Below are 17756 nucleotides of genomic sequence, written 5' to 3'. Positions count from 1 at the left end.
TAAATGAAGACGATTTAAGTGTGTTTCCTTAAATACAAAACCGCTTCAGCTTCCCTTTACCAATGGGAATTGGGCCGAATCAAAGGGCAAAAGGGTCTTTTTTGGTAATAGCATGTACTTACAACCGTAAAAAAAAAAAAAAAAAAAGCTTTTGTTGGCAACTTAAGCATGTAACGTAAATGGTTAGAAAAGGGATTAAAATCATGTGAGACAAACTGAGCCAAAAACACACACGCACACACACACACACACACAAAAGAAAAACGTAATTGGACGAATCTGAATACACACACGGCACATTGCGTACTCTTTATTCCGTGCATATACATGATCTCGTCTTAAGTATATACAGTTCACAGTTCTTGTTCGAGTTTTCGCTACTATTTTTAATGCACGAACGCGGATGCCACGTCAGAAGACATTGTAACCCGTTCATCAATAACCGAGAAATTCTCGAGAGAATAAATTATCGTTTCATTATTGAAATTAACAGTTTTACAATTTGTAGCACCGCGCGACACCGGAAGGAACCTGGGTCTGCAGGACCGAATTCACTGTCCTCCGGCGCTTTTCGCTATGGGCTGGTCGAAGACGGTGACGAACGTGTACAGGCCGTGGAGGAAATGCACCACTCCCGATCCGAGGCCCAATCCCTGCAGGGGAAGTAAAATGGCGATTTGTAGAGTTTGGGGGACCCATCCGGTCTGCTACCACTGCGCCTGGACCAATCATCGTGCAGAGGTTGACGCCATAACCCCGAGCTCTGATTGGAGGACTGCTCCGAGAGGGTGCTGGCGGGCTGCGGCGCTGCTGTGGGTAAACAGAAGCACGTCGTCTGCTATACGGATAGAAAGTAAGGGAAAGGAGGAGTCGGAAGCGAACGAGGACGTGAGAACACCGATCTCTGGTTGGAATGACTTGTGGGCAGAAGCAAAGCCTAGTTGCCTCTGTCTCTCTACTCACTCCTCGAACGCGTCCAAACGCCGCGGCGTCCAGTGTTCACCGTCAGCGTTCCAACGTGTTCGAACAGTTTGGCCTTGCGTCCACCCGGGTCTGTTTTGTGTAAGTCGTGACGTGACGTCACGCGACATGGCCACTAGTTACCGTTAAATGTTTCCCGGCCAAATTAAGGGGATAAATATTTCGTGGTGACACGTGACACCATGACGTCACGCGATACTGTGACGTCATATGACGTCATGGGTAGCTTTTAGTGTTATTGTGTGTCGTCTGTGTGCGGCATTGTAAACAGCGCCCCAATAAAAAAAAACAACAAAAAAAAAACAACAAAACGTTAGAGTTTTTTTTTTTTTTTGCAATCGAGGTTTGGATTTTTGAGAGAGGGGAGAGGAAATATTTCGGAAAGATACGATTGATCTTTGTCGACTGACGAAAGTTCTACCAGAGACACTGCAATAAGCGGAGAACTCGCGTTCGGGACATTGTCACACTTACTAATGAGAATGTGCTGGAACGAAGCACGGTCACACGCTTGATCAACCCCTCTTTCTTGTTTTTTGTTTCGCGTGTCCTCTCTCCCTCTGCGCCATTGCATGCTCCCATTAAGATCCACTGGTTCCCTCTAATTGCCTATTATAGGCCGCCCCGTCTCAAATTTTCGGGGTCACCCAAATATGACCGTCGCGCAACACAGCTTCACCACGAAAAGGTGACATATTGAGCTTCCGGCTCAGCAACACTTCCTTTGATTTTCTTGCTCTCAAGACTCCGACTGACTGACTTCACCACGAGTGCTGCGTCATCCTTCGGTTGACATTCGTGTCCAGTCTCGTGGACGCCTTGTTTGGGGGGCGCCGAAAATGCACCAACGCGGCGTCGTTATCCACTAGGTGATGGACGCATCGCCGTAAAAATATAACGAGCTTTCTGGTGGAAGGAAAAAAAAAATTGCTGAATATTTTTTTAAACAAAATGTCAAAAAGAAAACTATGTCTCTATACCCTTGCGTGCTAGTCAGTGTTGGCGGTAACGCGTTACAAGTAACAGCCTTACATGTGGCGAGTTACAGTTTTCGGTAACGTACGCCAAGTCATATGCATTCGTGCTCTCCTCACACATTTACCTTCAATATCAAAACAGTAAAAAAATAATAATAATAACGTAGTTAAGGAATTATTTTCTGCATAGACATTTTTTTTTTTGAATATGGTGCTTACGTATTCTTGTAACGTCAAAACACTAGAACGATCTAATTAATAAATAAAAAGTAACGCAAACGTAACCTTCGTTACGTTTGTATCGGCAGCATGTAACGCGTTCCTTTTATGTTCAAGTAACGAGTTCTCCTTCTCTTCTCTTGGTGTCAAATTTCGTATTTCCTGAATCTCTGGTGCCTTCAAAATGTTCAGCATACACAAGCTTACTCACGCCCTTACGTTCTGTTCGTAACCAGTGACTTTATTTTTTTCGATAACGCCTATAACACTAATACTAGTGTTTTTTATTTTTTTATTTTTGAAGCTACGTGCTCTTGGAAGAACTGGTTCGAAACACGGTTCATCTGAGTGTCTGGTAGTGGAAGTGGCGACGTAAAATGTCCCCTACCCACCGCAGCCACTTTGTCGAGGACCTCTTCCTTCGCGACGGAGAGGAGCCAGCCGGAGGTGATCAGAAAGAAACTGCTGCCCACCAGGTGGTACAGCAGGAACTGCGAAAAGCGACTCACGAAGTTCAAGACGCTGAAACAAAGAAATCTTATCGGAACTTCTAATTTGAATCAGTTTGTACGCCAATTCTGGTCACGTTCAGTATTACTTCACACTTCGGTCGGCAAAACAAAATCAAACCACGCAAACGTTCCTGCAGTCGTGTTTTGATCGACGATGCATGGAAAGTAGGTGATTATCGACGGTCGTGCTCTCCGTGGTCAACAGAGCAGGACAGAAACTGAACGTGACTTAGGTTCGCGGTTCGGCCACTCGCGCAGAACAGTTTCTCTTCCTTTTTCTATTTTTGTTCTGCTGTTTCATACTAATCTGGAAAAATACAGTGACAAGAATTCCTCCAAGAACTATCCAAATTTGGCATTACGGCACCGAAAATAGATGACATATTATACCCGACTGGAACTACACGCCGGCGTCGTGCTTTTCAGCAACTGCTACTAAACTTCCTGAGCGCCACCGCGGCCTGTCAGAGAGGCTGTGGCAGGGAACACCAACCCAGAAAAGACAATTTTTGTCTTTGTTGGGGCAAGAAGTGCCCATCTATGTGCGTGTGTGTGTGTGTGTGGACGTGCACATATGTGTGTGTACACGTGAGCACGTGCCAGTGATTCACAACATCATCCATAGTCACTCTTACTTCCTTTCTCTCGGGATCCCTTTAATTTTTTGTGAGAAACAGTTCTGCATCCCAGCAAGAACAACTTCTCCCCCTTTTTTTGCCTGTACGACCCCCCCCCCCCCCCCCCAAACTAAAAATGCGCCATGGTGTTCGTGGGCCACACAAAATTAATTAATTAATTAATTAATTAATTAATTACACCGATGCCTTTTTACGTAGCGGAGTTAGGGCTTATGTGATTGTGAGACATGGGCTGACACTCGCGTCAACGAACAAAAACTTAATCGCCGTTCGCGGCCGACTTCAAGTGTGCATACGAATACATTTGAAAGGAATTTTGTAAATAAGTGCGGAACAAACGTAATGGCCGTATAAAAGTATCGCTCAGCGAACATACTTTTTAGTTCCATATTTTTTTTTTTAACATTTTGTCTTTATTGTTGGATAACAATCGCAGCCTTTGCACCGCCTGCATGCGAAGGGCTCGATCACTTTGGATCGCTTCAAGCCGCAACGCAGATGTTTCGTCACCCGCCTCAAGTTTTCTCTAGCGGCCTTGTCGAGACCTCCTCCATACCCGAGCGTCAAATGAAAGCTATCAGCCCGATGTCGTCTGTTTCCATTTTATTCGGAGGCGATCTGCCGCAGCTGATGAAGCGGAAACTATAGTAATAAAAAAACGCGATTTTTTTTTTTTTTTTTGGCTTTTTAGTAATTTTTGATTTGGAACTGAACGTGACTATTATCCGTGGTTCGGCCACTCACGCAGAACATGACACCGATGCATTTTTACGTAGCAAAAGTAGGGTCTATGCGAGTATGAGACGTCGGAATGCACCCACTGAGTACGCCAGATGGCCCAACGTTCTACAAATTTAAAACCATCAACACGGGAAACGACCTGCCACACAATGCATCATCGTAGCATGCGCGGATCGCTGTCTTCCACTTTGCGACTATGATGACAGCATACTCTTTGATGGAAAGAAAGAAACCGGACGTGGAGTCATCGTCTTGCACAATCTGAATGACCCTGCTACCGCATACAACAGGCTATTTTCGGTGGCGTTCTTTTTTTCTCGAACATTCGAAGGCTGACGGCCCTATACTATAGCTCAAGGCAGACAGCGAAGTAGTACTCACGTAGAGAGAGAGCGGGAGGTAGGCCTGAGTGTAGGGCGATGAGATGCCTCCCAGCAGCATTACCGAGGACACGTAGGCGAAGGCGAACGACACCATCAGTGTCACCCGCGACGCCGTATGCTCGGTGCCAGACAGTAGCACGCAGACGACCGATGCCACTGCCGCGCACTGCGCGAAGGTCCGCGGTGATCTTTTATGCGGGTATACGTATTATACACTCGTAATCAGAGTATAAACGTTCACTGGAGCTTCCATTGCAGTCAACGCCACGAACGGACGGAGCCAATCGGGGCAGCTTCGAAAGCGCGCCGTCACGGTGGTCGTCGTCTTCGTGCGTTTGGTATCATCGGCTAAACCAATCACACACCGAAAGAACGCAGGGTCACGCCGCATTCACGGTGCGTGATCGCTATGCGGACAGCAAGTCGCTTGCTTCTTGCGCAGGAGTTGCGGTGACGTCAGAAAGACGCCGGGCTCTGATTGGCTCTGATTGAAGGAGAGTGGGCAGACCTCAAAGACGCTGCTTACACGAACTGTACCCCCCCCCCCCCCCCCCCAATCACTCACCCCCCCATCACTCACCACGACTCGCCTCCCGTCGATCGACGCGCCAGACGGCTGCTATGGTAACTGCGCTGTATTCTGTTGAATAGATACGTTTCGAAACACAGCGTCTAGGTGGCGTTCAAGGTCTGTTCTATAGAATACGCAGTTATGAAACGAAAATCTAGATGGCGCTTCAAACGACGGCAGGCGGATTGAAGTGAGTGAGTGGGGTTATCCCCTTCCGCAGGAGTTCCACAACTGAAGTAATCTAGTAAAGGCCCGTTCACACACTTGCAACCGAGTACGACCGAGAGAGACAAGACCGGTTTTTAATCCTCTCGCGACTTCTTAGGACCGGGCGCGCTGCTGCGGAGCTGGTCCTAAGACGTCGCAAGAGGATTAAAAACCGGTCTGGTCTCTCTCGGTCGTACTCGGTTGCAAGAGTGGGAACGGACCTTAACGTTGCAGAGCTCGGCGTTCTGACGTCACCACAACCTGAAGCAGACGAACTTGGGGTCCGTATAGCCGCTGATAGCGAACGCTGGATGAATTTGGATGGATGCTAATGGCTGTACCCTTTATAACGGGAGGTAGCTTGTGATACCTTTATAACGGGAGGTAGCTTGTGATACCTTTTTCACAAGGGCGCCGCCACCTTGAATTGTCGTCACTTCCAGTATATGGGCGAAAACATTTTTTTGCCGTCGCCACGCCAATAGAAGGCATTTACGATATAAGCATAACCGTCACACATTCTCGTTTTGCCTCCTCTCTATTCTTTTACTATTTAAAGATTGAAACGTTTTATTACTTTTTCGTCGCCCATACCGGCTGGGGACGAGAAAACACGAAAAAGGTCTATAGACTACGACCGCCGCGACGATGCGCTTTTGCCGCTGCGCGATTGACTATCGGTTCGTGTCGGAGGGTAAGTTCGTCTGCTACTTTTGTAGGGGTTGTCGTGACCTCAGAACGCCGAGCTCTAACTCGCTCCGATTGAAGGATAGTGAGTAGACCTCGAGGCAGCTTGCTTCGAGGTCTACCCACTGTCCTTGAACCAGTGCCAATCAGAGTTTCACGTTTTGACGTCGACACAACCCACTGCAAAAAGAAGCAGAAGATCTTGTGCTCCGCATAGACATATTCATTAAACACGAGTGGCTCGCTTGACTTCGCTATTACTAACCGTTTTAAAGGGATGCTTCAACGAAATTTGAAATATTCCCGTCATGTTCAAAAATAGGTTGAATATGATCCACAATATCCGTAAATGACAATCGCACGCTTGTATTTTGATCCTGAGTGGCTGCATTTTTCGTTATAAACGGCCCACTCTGGCAAGCGCTCGGAGAAGGCCCAGCTTAGAGCACGTGACATCCAACGCAATCGTGACGTAGGTTGTCTCAAGACGAGCAAAGCTACGGCGAGGCTGACGTCGAGAGGATGGCCTAGTCGTTCCAGCCACCGAAGCGGCTGCTTTTGTACGAATTTTGAGTGACGGGTTAATTTTCTATAATCTTCTAGGGGGACAATAGCGACTTCTGCGACACACAAAAGGCATTCTCGGGAAGAGGGGAGTTCCTCCTTCCCCCCTTCTCTCGTCGTGGCCGGAGACGAGACAACCTCCGTCACTAGCTGTCAAGGTTCCTAGACGAGAATCACAAACGAGGCGTTAGCGACATCCACCAGGTGTTCTTTGCTAATCGTTTAATTCGTTCTAAAATTCCTTTTCGAGACTTTTTAACAAGATATTGGTATGTTCCATGTGATACTGCTCTTTTGAACTCATATAGACCAAAAAATGAGCGCCGAAATTTCGTTGTAGTATCCCTTTAATGTGCTTGTATCCGAAAACAAACAAACAGATTCATCGGTTGTCTCGGTATTCTTTCGCTTAATCTTAGAAGAATTCGTTTTGTACGTGGTAGATAAATGCCCCGAACTTCCCCGCAATTTGAAGCGCGTGGTAGCCGGCATGGCCCTTTCGATGGAACCACGATCGCCCGTTCTTTCGCTTGAGGTCTGCTTATTGCGTTAGAAATCGGCTTCTCTGTCGCGGGGGAGCATGTCTCACAGCGTACCGCGTAGACAGTCCTCACCACTTCGGCGATGTTGAGCATTCCGTGCTTGGTGACCGTGTATTTGGGGTTGACGGCGACCTTGGAAGACTTCTTGGCATCTTTGAGGGCCTCTGTCGGATCGTCGCTCATATCGGTCCAGTCTGGCCGACGGAGTCGGGAGATCACTCGCCAGATCCTGTAAGCTCAGAAGTATAGGGTTCCGTGTTTTCGGAGTTTATTTTTCGTCCAATTCGGTGTTGATTTTTTGACGAAAATTCGGGGTTTATCTGAGTTCATTCTTTTTTGTTTTGTTTTTTAGATTCTATTTTTTTTTAAATTTCTTTCCCCTAAAAACTGGAAACCGGAACAGTGGCTTGAAACTTTAAATTCGTAACTTGTTTGACTAATACATTCATTGCTCTTGTGCGTATTTCTGTGTGTGTGTGTGTGGGGGGGGGGGGGTATGATGGGGTTCCTTTTACCACTTTTGCGCATGTGCTAACTGGTCAACATTTCGAGTACAATGAATACGTAAATATACTTGTTCTTTTGGTGTAAGACTTTTTTGTTTTGTCATTGTAGCCTCTTTGATCTCGCTATGGCTCTTTGTACGTTCGAAAAGGTGTAACCGCGATGTACCCTTCTGCAAATGTAGCAAAGCTGAGGCGAAGACATCGCCAAGCTGCTAAACGCTGATTTTCTTTTTCTTGTCTTCCCCTCTCAAACGGAGAAAAATAGATTAATTGACTGATTGAACTTGATTGATTGTCGTGACCAGTACAACGACTTGTTGCCCCAAATGAACCTGGAGGAGATAAGCGGTAGATTCACTTTTTCGGTGGTGAGTGATTTGAAGAAAATTGGGGTGGCATTTTCTCAAGACCACTGACCCAGTGCGCTGACAAAAAAAAAAGAAAAAAAAAAAAAAGTTATTGAGAAAAAAAAAGAGTTAGAAGTGAATTCTAGCGCATTTTTGTCCCGTGAATTTGAATATCCCAAGCATTTGACCCGAGTGCGTCAATAGACGCGAGAAAAGACGCAAAAAACAACCGCGGGGTGTGACGTTGTAGGCTCCTCTGTTTGCAAAGTCGCTCCGGTTGCTTCCTTTACGTCGCGTAGACGGAGACGCTATGCGTCGGCTGTTAAAACAGGTACCGCGAAACATGTTACAGGGTGGCGCACCTCGATGGCCATTTTTGGGTCGGTTGTACGAAAATGTATTAGGACTTTTCTCTTTAAAACTACCGGCCACCTTTGTGCTGTTAATTTGTCCTTTTCCTGACCATCCCGTAGCATTTTTGCGCTTTTTAATAATAATGAAATTATAGAGAACGGGTATCTGCACGCCCCATCTATGGCAACCGCGTAATTAGCGTCAATTTGGCCATATTTCTCGCTTTATAACTTTAAGGCCACACAAATATTGCATTATGTTTTCGCAGACTCTGTTAGTATACATATTATAAACGTTAATTTCAGAGAGTTTAAAGGATATTAAAGATGAACTGTTCAGAATGGAAGCTTGGGCGTGTTGGTAAGGCATGATTATTGAAAACGTACAGCGAAAAACACGGGACGGAAGACAGGAGACGAACAACCGCTGAACTTACAACTGAAGTTTTAATCAAACAAAGGAAACGCACAAAGCCAATAACACCCCCACTGAAACACGCACAATCATCGCGCATGCTGTCGCGGTGAAAGAAAATCTAATCTAAGCTAAAGAATTAGATTTCCTTTCAAGACGACAGCATGTGCGATGATTGTGCGGGCTTCAGTGGGGTGTTATTGGCTTTGTGTGTTTCCTTTGTTTGATCGTGTATATGGCTTGTGCCTTGACGATTCAAACTTCAGTTGTAAGTTCAGCGGTTGTTTGTCTCCTGTCTTCCGTCCCGTCTTTTTCGCTGTTCGTTTTCAAGAATTAAAGATGGTTTTATTTTTTATATGATTTTCAAAATAATGCATTTTTAGTTAAACGGCCCTGTGTGAGCAATTCTCGCAAGTTTCTCTCGCTAACCAGGAGAACAATATTTCACGCAAAAGATGCACTATATACATGGCGACACAGTGGCAAAGTTTGAAGACCTTAGCTTTTATAGATACGGAGGGGAAAAAAAATCTTTATTCCAGAGCGTTATTGCGCAATGTGCCGCATTTGCGATACTTTTTTCTCAAAATAACGACCCTAATACTCAGTGGTTAATGCATTTTATAAATCCTTCCTGTGCCTAATTTGTCAGTAAATATTTCTAGACCCGTAGCCAGAACAGTATTTTTTGGGGGAAGCCGCCCGAAATGTCAACATCGCGCGATACGCAAAACGCGCACGTGACTAAGAAGTGCTTACAAAATTTTTTCGCAAAGACAATTTTCTTTTTTTTCGGATACAAGGATTGGTTTTATTTTTCTGGGTATGAAGCCAGCAAAATATTTTTTTTTTCATCAAAATTGAAAATGGTCATTGGACATGGTTGTTCGATCTTATCTGAAAACGCCCAGGAGTGTTTTTATGGAACAAATGAAGGGGCATTCACACGGGGGAGAAACCCCTCTCTTTCATCCCCGCGATAGGCATCACACGTCAAATACTTCACGCATTCTCGGAAATGCACACTGACGTAGACATCTCTGAGGGATGTGGGAGGTTTTCCTCAGGCTTGTAACGTTTCAAGAGGATAACGGTTCGTTCTGAAACGTCGCCATCTAATTCGGACCTCTAACGTTACATTTGGGCGAAGGATGAGCGCTTGGCGATTTCTAATATATATAATTTTTTTCTGCAAAAAAAAAAAAAAAAAAAAAAGTCTTTGGGGACACGTTGTGTCCCCAGACTCTAAAGATATTGTTTCTATTAAACCTAGTTAATCACGGTAGATGCTTGGAAATTTTCTTTTCAAGTAAGTACCAACAATATTCACTGGACGCCGTATACTTGAGGGCGATGTTTAGAGCGCATGCTCAGAACGAGCTTACATGTATTGGCTGCTAAGACCGGTAATCTTGATGGTGCGGAATGCACGTTGCAAAAGAACTGTGGAAGCTTGCCGTCAGAAAGCGTTCACCAGTCGCTCACACAGTTATGGCCGCCAGTACATACTCATCAACTTGCATGAACAACGCATGCAAGTTCCAATCGCAAGCCATCAAACAGGTTCGAAACATTTACATTTACATTTCTGGTTCGGAATATCTACAATAGCGTATACAACCTTCTTTGTTCGGTCTCGTTTCTACCCACGGGGATGGAATATGAGTACCGTACTCACTGATGCAGGCCCCCGAGTTGTCCTTAGAAGGTCTATCTTCTTAATCTTCTTCTCAGTCACGCATGATGCTTCTCGTCTGCAACGCGAAAAAACCAACGCGATCTTCCTCTTTCTTGCTTTAGACCACTGATGTCGATTGTAGTAATCTGGATCGCGGATCGAGGATTGCTTTGCTGGGGGTGAGTGGCACTAAGTGGCACCACCGACAGCCATCGCTTGACACCAGCTAATGCCTGAGACTCTCTGGGAAAAACAAGAAAAAGTGCCGTTTCCCCTGTTTCTAAGCCATTATCAGTACTGAAACTTTTTGGCTGCTTTTCGGAAAGCCTGCCGTATAACTTGTGCACAAACATTAGAACTGACAGCCCTCGCCCTTATAAATAAATGTTTTGTGGTCGAGAGTGACTCCGCTGAGCGAACATTGTAGTGCAGCTCCATGAGACAAGAGTTACCTAGAGTTACCGCAGAGTCGGTGGCGGTTTTGATGAGCTGGGTTTAGCAGACGACGGGCTTTGCTACGCGGACTTCGCTCACTCCCGAAAAGTCGCTGTCAACATGGAACGTCTCCGACATTCATCGACTTCCGGGCTTCCCCGAGGACGGTCTTATTGACAGCAAGTCCCTTTGTTTACTTAAAAAGCGACTAACACGCAAAAAAAAAAAAAAAAAAAAAAAATTATGCTAGTTGTTGAATTGACACATTAAAAAAAAAAAAAAAAGGTTTCGCTATAGAGTTGCGTAGTTTTTTCTTAATAAAAAAATTGAAATACGAGGCCCAATTCAAAGTTCCCGCCAGTGCACTGTGACGTAACAGTGTACCACAAGGTGTAGGGACGGTCCGGAGGGAGGCAGAGGAGGGAGGCAACGCCGGAAGTCACGTGAGTTGTATCCCTCCTCGTGCTTACCGCGAAAGCGTGTAATATTAAAAAAAAAAAAATGTTTGTTATTCTTCGCACCTCCACGAGCGATCCAAGCAGACAAGGTTTCTTTTATTTGCTTTTCATCGCTTAATGTAGCTGTAAATAGAAAAAGAGGAGTCAGTGAATTGACGTGATCAACTACAATGCCTAGAAGGTGCTGTGCGAGGGACTGCCCCGGTATTTCAGCAACTGAAGGAGAGATCGCACTGCATGCATTTCCGAGAGACATACAAGAGATGGACCGGTGGCTGGCCGCGGTTCCCGCAGAACAGCTATTAGAATTCGTGGGTAGGCGATGGATATGCTCGATGCACTTTAGTGATGAAGATTACAACCCTAGGCGAAATTTACTAAAACTCACAGGTATCGATGTGAGATCTCAACTGCAGGTCTGTAAGTTTCCTGCCCATTTCCCTGCAGCAGCGGCACTCAAGAGGTTTGAATTCAGGCATCACGACGCATCGGCTGCATGTGCACCTAGTAAACAAGTTCTACTAATGTTCTAGACAAGACACGTACTTTATGCTTGACGTTTACTTGTACTTGGTACACTCACCAGTTCGTATTGTTTAGACGGCAGGCATCCTCAGCCTGAAGAGGATTCGATGATTCAACGACCTTCAGCAATACGATCGGGCGTGTCGTATGCTAGCAATCCTAATTTCTGCAAGGGTTCTAAACTTTTTTTTTTTTAAACTTGATAGCTTGTTTTGTGCCCAGTATAGCTCTGTATCATTGGACTGACGGCATGCACTCGTACACTGGCTTGTACTCGCAGCGCTTTCATCATTGACCTCCATCACGTCGATCCACTGACTCTTCGTCCTCAACTTTTACAGCACGCGAACTAACCAACGGTGCAGCAATAAAAAGCTAGTTGAACTGAAACTCCGTTTTCTGTGATCGCTCGTACAAAGAGCAGAATAAAAAAAAGATAAAAAAAAGTCTTAGGTACTGTCGCGGAGAGCACGAGGAGTGAAACTTACGTGACTTCCGGCGAACCCACTTTTAGTGACGTAGGTCGATGCCAGCTTTCTCACAAAGAGACATAACCAAACATGCTTTTCTTGACCTTAGCGTTGTAGTTGCTTGCCGAGGTGAGTATACCAGAAAGGGCAATGCTTTGACGCGCCATGGGCACCGAGGGGTCAAAATGGTATTCTTCGGAACTCATGCTAGACAAGTAAAAAGAGGGCAACGACTGACATCATTACAATACTTAAGACGATTCGGTGAGCTTTAATCCCGGATTACACCCCAGACTGATGAGATTTTTCGTTTCAAATCAGTGTCATTCTTTTTTTTTTTTTTTAAGATGAGCAGAGCATTTTTTGATTACATCGATTTATTATAAATACCGACTTGGGTGTGCAATAAAATTATTGACACAGTGTCGTGTTCGAGAGGCTCTATGACAACTGTGTTTAAAACCTTATTTAGTGTCACTGTTAAAATAGTGCTATCGTCGGAAAAGCAACGATAGTGAATTCGCATGCTAAGGTGACCTGGAGTCCCGACAAGTTACAACAATACATGCTCCCATTTTCCTCTAAAACCTCGTGGCGGCGGCGTCATTCATAAGAGGTGGCACTTTTGACGCACCTTCATGAACGAATTTGCGGGACAGTCAAAAGCCTCCACAAATTCGGGCATGTTCAGGAGCGGCCAAACGCACTTCTCCCTCGGACCGAGTGGTTCGCTGCGCTCCAGTCCGCAGGACGCGAGACAGAACCTAAGAAAGAACACTCTTTGCGCTTTCTTCCACTGCCTCTTCTTGGCAAACCGCGTCGACGAACTGGTGAAGTTACGCTCCATGCTCGCGTAGGCGACCCGAGAACCGTGAAGCCAGGCGAACAGACTGCTCTGGACCTCTGGAGTCAGCTTGTCCACGTCATGGGGCTTCTGGGGCCGGGCGTTGTCGTGGAGGTTCCGGTAGCACGAGATCCGGTACGAGAACTCGCGCAGCGCCTCTTCCGTCCACCAGTTCGATGTCGAATAGTTCCAGGAAGAGAAAGGGTCTATGGCCTCGGCCAGACCCCTCGCGAAGATGGCGCCCAGAGTTCCGTAGTTGTAGTAGGGAGCGACGTTGGCGCCATAGAAGACGGGGTCGTAGTGGAACATCAAGGGTAGAAAGAGTGTTCTGTGCCTGTTCGAGTACAGGGCTTGCCCTCGTACCTCAAGGGATGCGATCCCTGCTTGCAACGTGTCCATTGGGTGTTGCAGACGTTGAGGGCGTGAAGATTTCAGAAGCGATATGTAGTTGAAGATGAACGTGCCGTTTAGGAACCCCTCGAATGTTGGACGAAACACGACGCGAGTGGAATTCCTAAATAGCGTTCCGTGCGATGTTAGGGTCGTTCTGTCAAGTTTTGTGCGGGCCATGTCGCCCATCGATTTATTCATCCAGCCGTTCCAGATTTTGGAAGTGGAGGTACGCTTTATATCGTCGAACATTGCTGCGACTTTGGCGAGGTGTGCGTCGGTGAAGAGGAGGGTACGGACCACTCCCGACCAATCAGGTGCGAGGGCCCGATTGACCGCTTCGAAACAGATGTGCCGTACTCTGGACTGGGACGTGTCTTCGAAACGCTTCGCAAAGTCGAACCTCAACACCTCGACCAAGGCGTGAATGACCAGATAAGAAGACGCGAATCTCGTGGGGCAGGTCTGAATAAAAGTCAGCAGGCTTCTAGTCTGGTTGTAATCAGTGACTAAAATTGCACCTTTTATCGCGTCATCACGCTGGTTCGAAACAAGTTCTTTCAGGGGATCCTCCCAAAGCTCGCGCGGAAAATCAGGTTCCGCGCTGAAAGCTTCAGCATCAAACCACACGTCTTGCGATGGTCCTTCGAGAAGCAGGGACACCTCCCTGTCCATACGAACCAGAGTAGCGGCAAGCGACGAGTCGTCCATGTTTCGCCACAAGATGTTGGTCACGTTTGCGAAGTAGGACTCAAGCTCGCGATCCGTCACCTCCAGCCAGAGTTCGTTCCGAATGGGTGCGCCGCTGAGCAGCTGGAGGTAAACGGTACCCCTCAGCTTAAGTGGACGAAGTCCCACGATCGTTTTGATGTTGTAGTCGAAAGACATCCGCATCACTCGCCTAAGCGCTTCCAGCGGCGACGTGCTGGCCAAGATTCCCGCTATGTCCATCAGGTCCATGGCAGACTGAACATCATGCTCAATACTGTGCTCCCCTTTCTGCATGAATGCGAAGCACTGGTTCAGCAGCTGGCGTCCCGTTTGCAGAATGTGGTGCAAAGAAGTTGCTTCCAGCGGCTTGGAGTTCTGCAGGGTGGTACTTATCTTGACTAAGAAGCGATCGAGTGAGTCTGAGAGGAAACCTACACCCTCGCGGATTTTGCTCCACTTGCGGCAGACGTGTCCGTAGAAGTCATCGCAAGGGTGGACGTTGGAGTCCAGCTGCTCGTGAAGGTACCTGTAAGCGGCGAGGCATTCCGATGTCTCGCAGTTTAGGGTCCGTTCATTCTGGCTGGCAGGAATGATGAAAGCAACTAGTACGATGGTGCCAACAAGGGTCGTAAGAACGGACGAGGTGAACCAAAACAGGGCTGTTGAAATTTGCCGCTCACGGAGAGTCATCCCCTCTGCGTCGCGAGTGGATTCGCCCCCTGCATACAAGACAAAAGTTGATGACCGTAAGGTGTACGTCTACATTCGCACATCCGAGACAACAAATACTATGAACTGCGGACTGCATATTTGAGGTCGTCATTTACAGCGCGCGCACTGAGAGTGAGTTTCCACAATTATATTCTGCCAAGAACTTGAAATATGAGCTAAATCTCTGGGCCAAACGTCGGAGGTTTTTAGAAACCCCTTTTCTAAGCTTCTTTTTTTTTAATCTTAGACACTACTATCCTGATGGCATGGAAGGCAATTTGCGGAACTTTGTCGTCAGTTCGCTGAAAACAACACGTGTATTCAGAAATGATGGGCGCATACCACAGTTCCATTTTTGACGGGAAATAAGCATCCAGAACTTTTTAATGCTCGTTCTAGGTTATGGTAAAAATCTGACGACGAAATTTTTCGACGCTGAAGAATGGGCTGCATGGCATCCCATTTTTCCAGGGCTGCATGTGGCCCGGCCATGATTGCGCACAAGCAGGTGCAGTATGCAAGCGAAGATACTTTTAGCAAGACAGTTCGAAACAGGAAAATAAATATCAAGATGATTTAAATCGTGATTTAGATAATACCGGTTTTTCTGTGATATGACTTAAATCGAACTTTGCCTCAAAAATAATCCTAGATGTTTTGTTGTCGTTTATGTCGTTTTTTATATTTGTCTAGCAAAGAAATAATAAAGAATTAAAGGAAGCCGTTTTTACGAAATCCGGGTGTGCTGTCCCGAAAGTGGTTCGCCATCTTCCCATTCATTTGGCCTCCTCGGACCGGCAAGGCATTGCGGCCGCCGTGACGGGGCCGAGATTTCAGGAGTGTATTTCTATAAACGCAGAATACTGGCCATCTTGCGTAATTATGCCCAACCTAAAGTAGGCCTACCTATCGTAAAGTTAGGCCTACCTTAACATGGGCATGATTACCTAAGATTACGTGATCACGTAAACACGTCCTCATTGGTTATTCACGCAACTTACGTAATTATAGAACAGGTCTATCCTCACATTGGGCCTGAATACACAGGATTACATAATCAAGTAACCTTGCGTGATTACGACTAAAGTTAGGCCTAACTTAATAGGGCACGTCATAACGTAATCATATGTGACAGGTGATGACGTAGGGTTATGCCAAAGGTTAGGCCTAAAGGCCGGTTCACACAGCACTGTTTTCTTACGTTACAGTACAAGTCACCGAAACATTGGTGTTTCAACTGTTGCGTGCCAGGTTGTCTACCGGGTATTTGTGAGAAATCCGAACCCGGCTTTTAAGGGGTATTCACACGAGGGAGAAATCCCGGGGATTTCTCCCCGGCACGCGCATCCCACGACGAAAACGACAGGCTTTGCGATGTGCAAAAGCCTCGCGTTTTCATCTCGTGATATGCGCGTGCCGGGGAGAAATCCCCGGGATTTCTCCCTCGTGTGAATACCCCTTTAGCACCGCAAAAATAAACTAGACATTGCGTTGAGCTCCAACTACGTCAGAAAACGTAGCAACAGCCGTTCGAGCAAGATGCCAAAGTTTCAGCACCAACCGTTATCTTTTATTCAGAAGTTATAAGTGATTTTCTGAAAACTTTAATGAAAAAATGGCGGCAGACGGAGCTCTCGAATACATGGAGCTCCACTGCGCCAAAAACAGAAAACGGGAAAAAATGGGCTCCCTTCTCTCATTGAAGTTTTCAGAAAATCACTTGTAACTTTTGAATAAGGTATCGGATCGGGCTGAAATTTTGGCATCTGGCTGTAACCTCTGGCTCTACCTTTGGACGGAGAATGAGCGTTCGGCGATGCCTGGTTTATTTTTTCGGTGCAAAAAACCCTGTAATTTTTTTTTTTTTTGACAACCTGTATTTTTTTTTACAGTCATTATTTATTTTCTTTCTCTGTCTACGATCGGACTTGCGGGACGGGCTTTGTGAGCACGAGCTAATATGAGGCAGTGGTCCCAACGCTCCAACCCCCTGTCTATTAGTCTCCAAACCCTTTCAATTTACCCTTTTTAAAAGTCGAGCTTGGTGAATCGAAGGCGACATGCTGCGTTTCGATGTTGCGCCTGGAAGTTTTCAGTGGGTAAGGAGTGAAAGGAGGGGTGATTTGGAAAATAACCAAGCTTATTGCATTTAAACGGTGCCCTAGATTGGGCGTGTGACCTAATATCTAGTAGTCTATCAACTCAAGCCTGCCCCATTCGAAGCCTATTCACAGAATGAATGGTAAATAAAACTTACCTCTTGGCGACATCGGTAGGAATCCAAATGCCCATTTGGGCGGGTCGGCTGTGTCCCTCGCCATGACGTGGTCGGCTGTGTCCTTCGTCGGTGGCCGGTCGGCCTGCCGGGTTCGCGGTAAGAACCGAGCTGAAGACCCACTTGCAGCTATCATGCTTCTACCTCCTTCGGGCATCATCGTTCGAACGATTGCCAAGCCCCTTTGTCGTCGTCGTTTTCGTCCCGCGGTGTCCCGGGTAAGCAATGACACGCGGGTGTCACGTGAGAAGTGACCTATGTGCACACCCCTTGGTGTTTTCCTGTCAACGTTACTAGAGGAAGTCAGTTTGTATAGTGTAGTAATATATGTTTATTTGCCATAAGACACGGGAGATACATTTGTGAGTGGGTGGAGGGGGGGGGGGGGGGGGGGGAGCGAGGTGCCTGGGTAGCTGCGAGGTCTCGGCGTCACGGCACCAACACTAAAAGAAGGAATCTAAATGTGCACCTGGATGCCCACTTCAAAAATGAAGTACAGAAGTGAGCGCAAGACGACGACCTGGATACCTGGCGGACTGGGGGTGAAGATCCGGTCTTCCAGGGAGGCCACTAGACTCTTGTACAAACGTCTTTTTGACCCTAGACCCTTACGAGA

General features: G+C 46.6%; 3 protein-coding genes across 3 annotated transcripts; all 3 read right to left on the bottom strand.

The window, feature by feature from the left end:
• Positions 1-375: 375 nt before the first annotated feature.
• LOC121048443 lies at positions 376-7205 on the bottom strand. The gene is made up of 4 exons (XM_040504777.2): positions 7095-7205; positions 4450-4617; positions 2570-2668; positions 376-653 (listed from the first exon to the last, which is right to left on the bottom strand). The coding sequence occupies exons 1-4, from the start codon at positions 7203-7205 to the stop codon at positions 552-554; spliced, it is 480 nt and encodes a 159-aa protein (XP_040360711.2). The 3' UTR covers positions 376-551.
• Positions 7206-12586: 5381 nt separating this feature from the next.
• On the bottom strand, positions 12587-14390 carry LOC120848913 (neprilysin-1-like). Its single transcript, XM_040221000.2, has one exon. It carries the CDS (start codon positions 14335-14337, stop codon positions 12817-12819), a length of 1521 nt encoding a protein of 506 aa, XP_040076934.2. The 5' UTR covers positions 14338-14390; the 3' UTR covers positions 12587-12816.
• A 32-nt stretch (positions 14391-14422) lies between these two features.
• LOC121837812 lies at positions 14423-17209 on the bottom strand. Its single transcript, XM_042293632.1, has 3 exons — positions 17123-17209; positions 14544-14873; positions 14423-14442 (listed from the first exon to the last, which is right to left on the bottom strand). The coding sequence occupies exons 1-3, from the start codon at positions 17184-17186 to the stop codon at positions 14423-14425; spliced, it is 414 nt and encodes a 137-aa protein (XP_042149566.1). The 5' UTR covers positions 17187-17209.
• Positions 17210-17756: the final 547 nt, after the last annotated feature.

The sequence above is a fragment of the Ixodes scapularis genome, unplaced genomic scaffold (genome assembly GCF_016920785.2).
Source record: "Ixodes scapularis isolate PalLabHiFi unplaced genomic scaffold, ASM1692078v2 PGA_scaffold4__175_contigs__length_147842914, whole genome shotgun sequence".
NCBI lineage: Eukaryota > Metazoa > Arthropoda > Arachnida > Ixodida > Ixodidae > Ixodes > Ixodes scapularis.
Note: the sequence above shows the minus strand (reverse complement) of the source record. Positions and strands in the feature narration are given on the sequence as shown.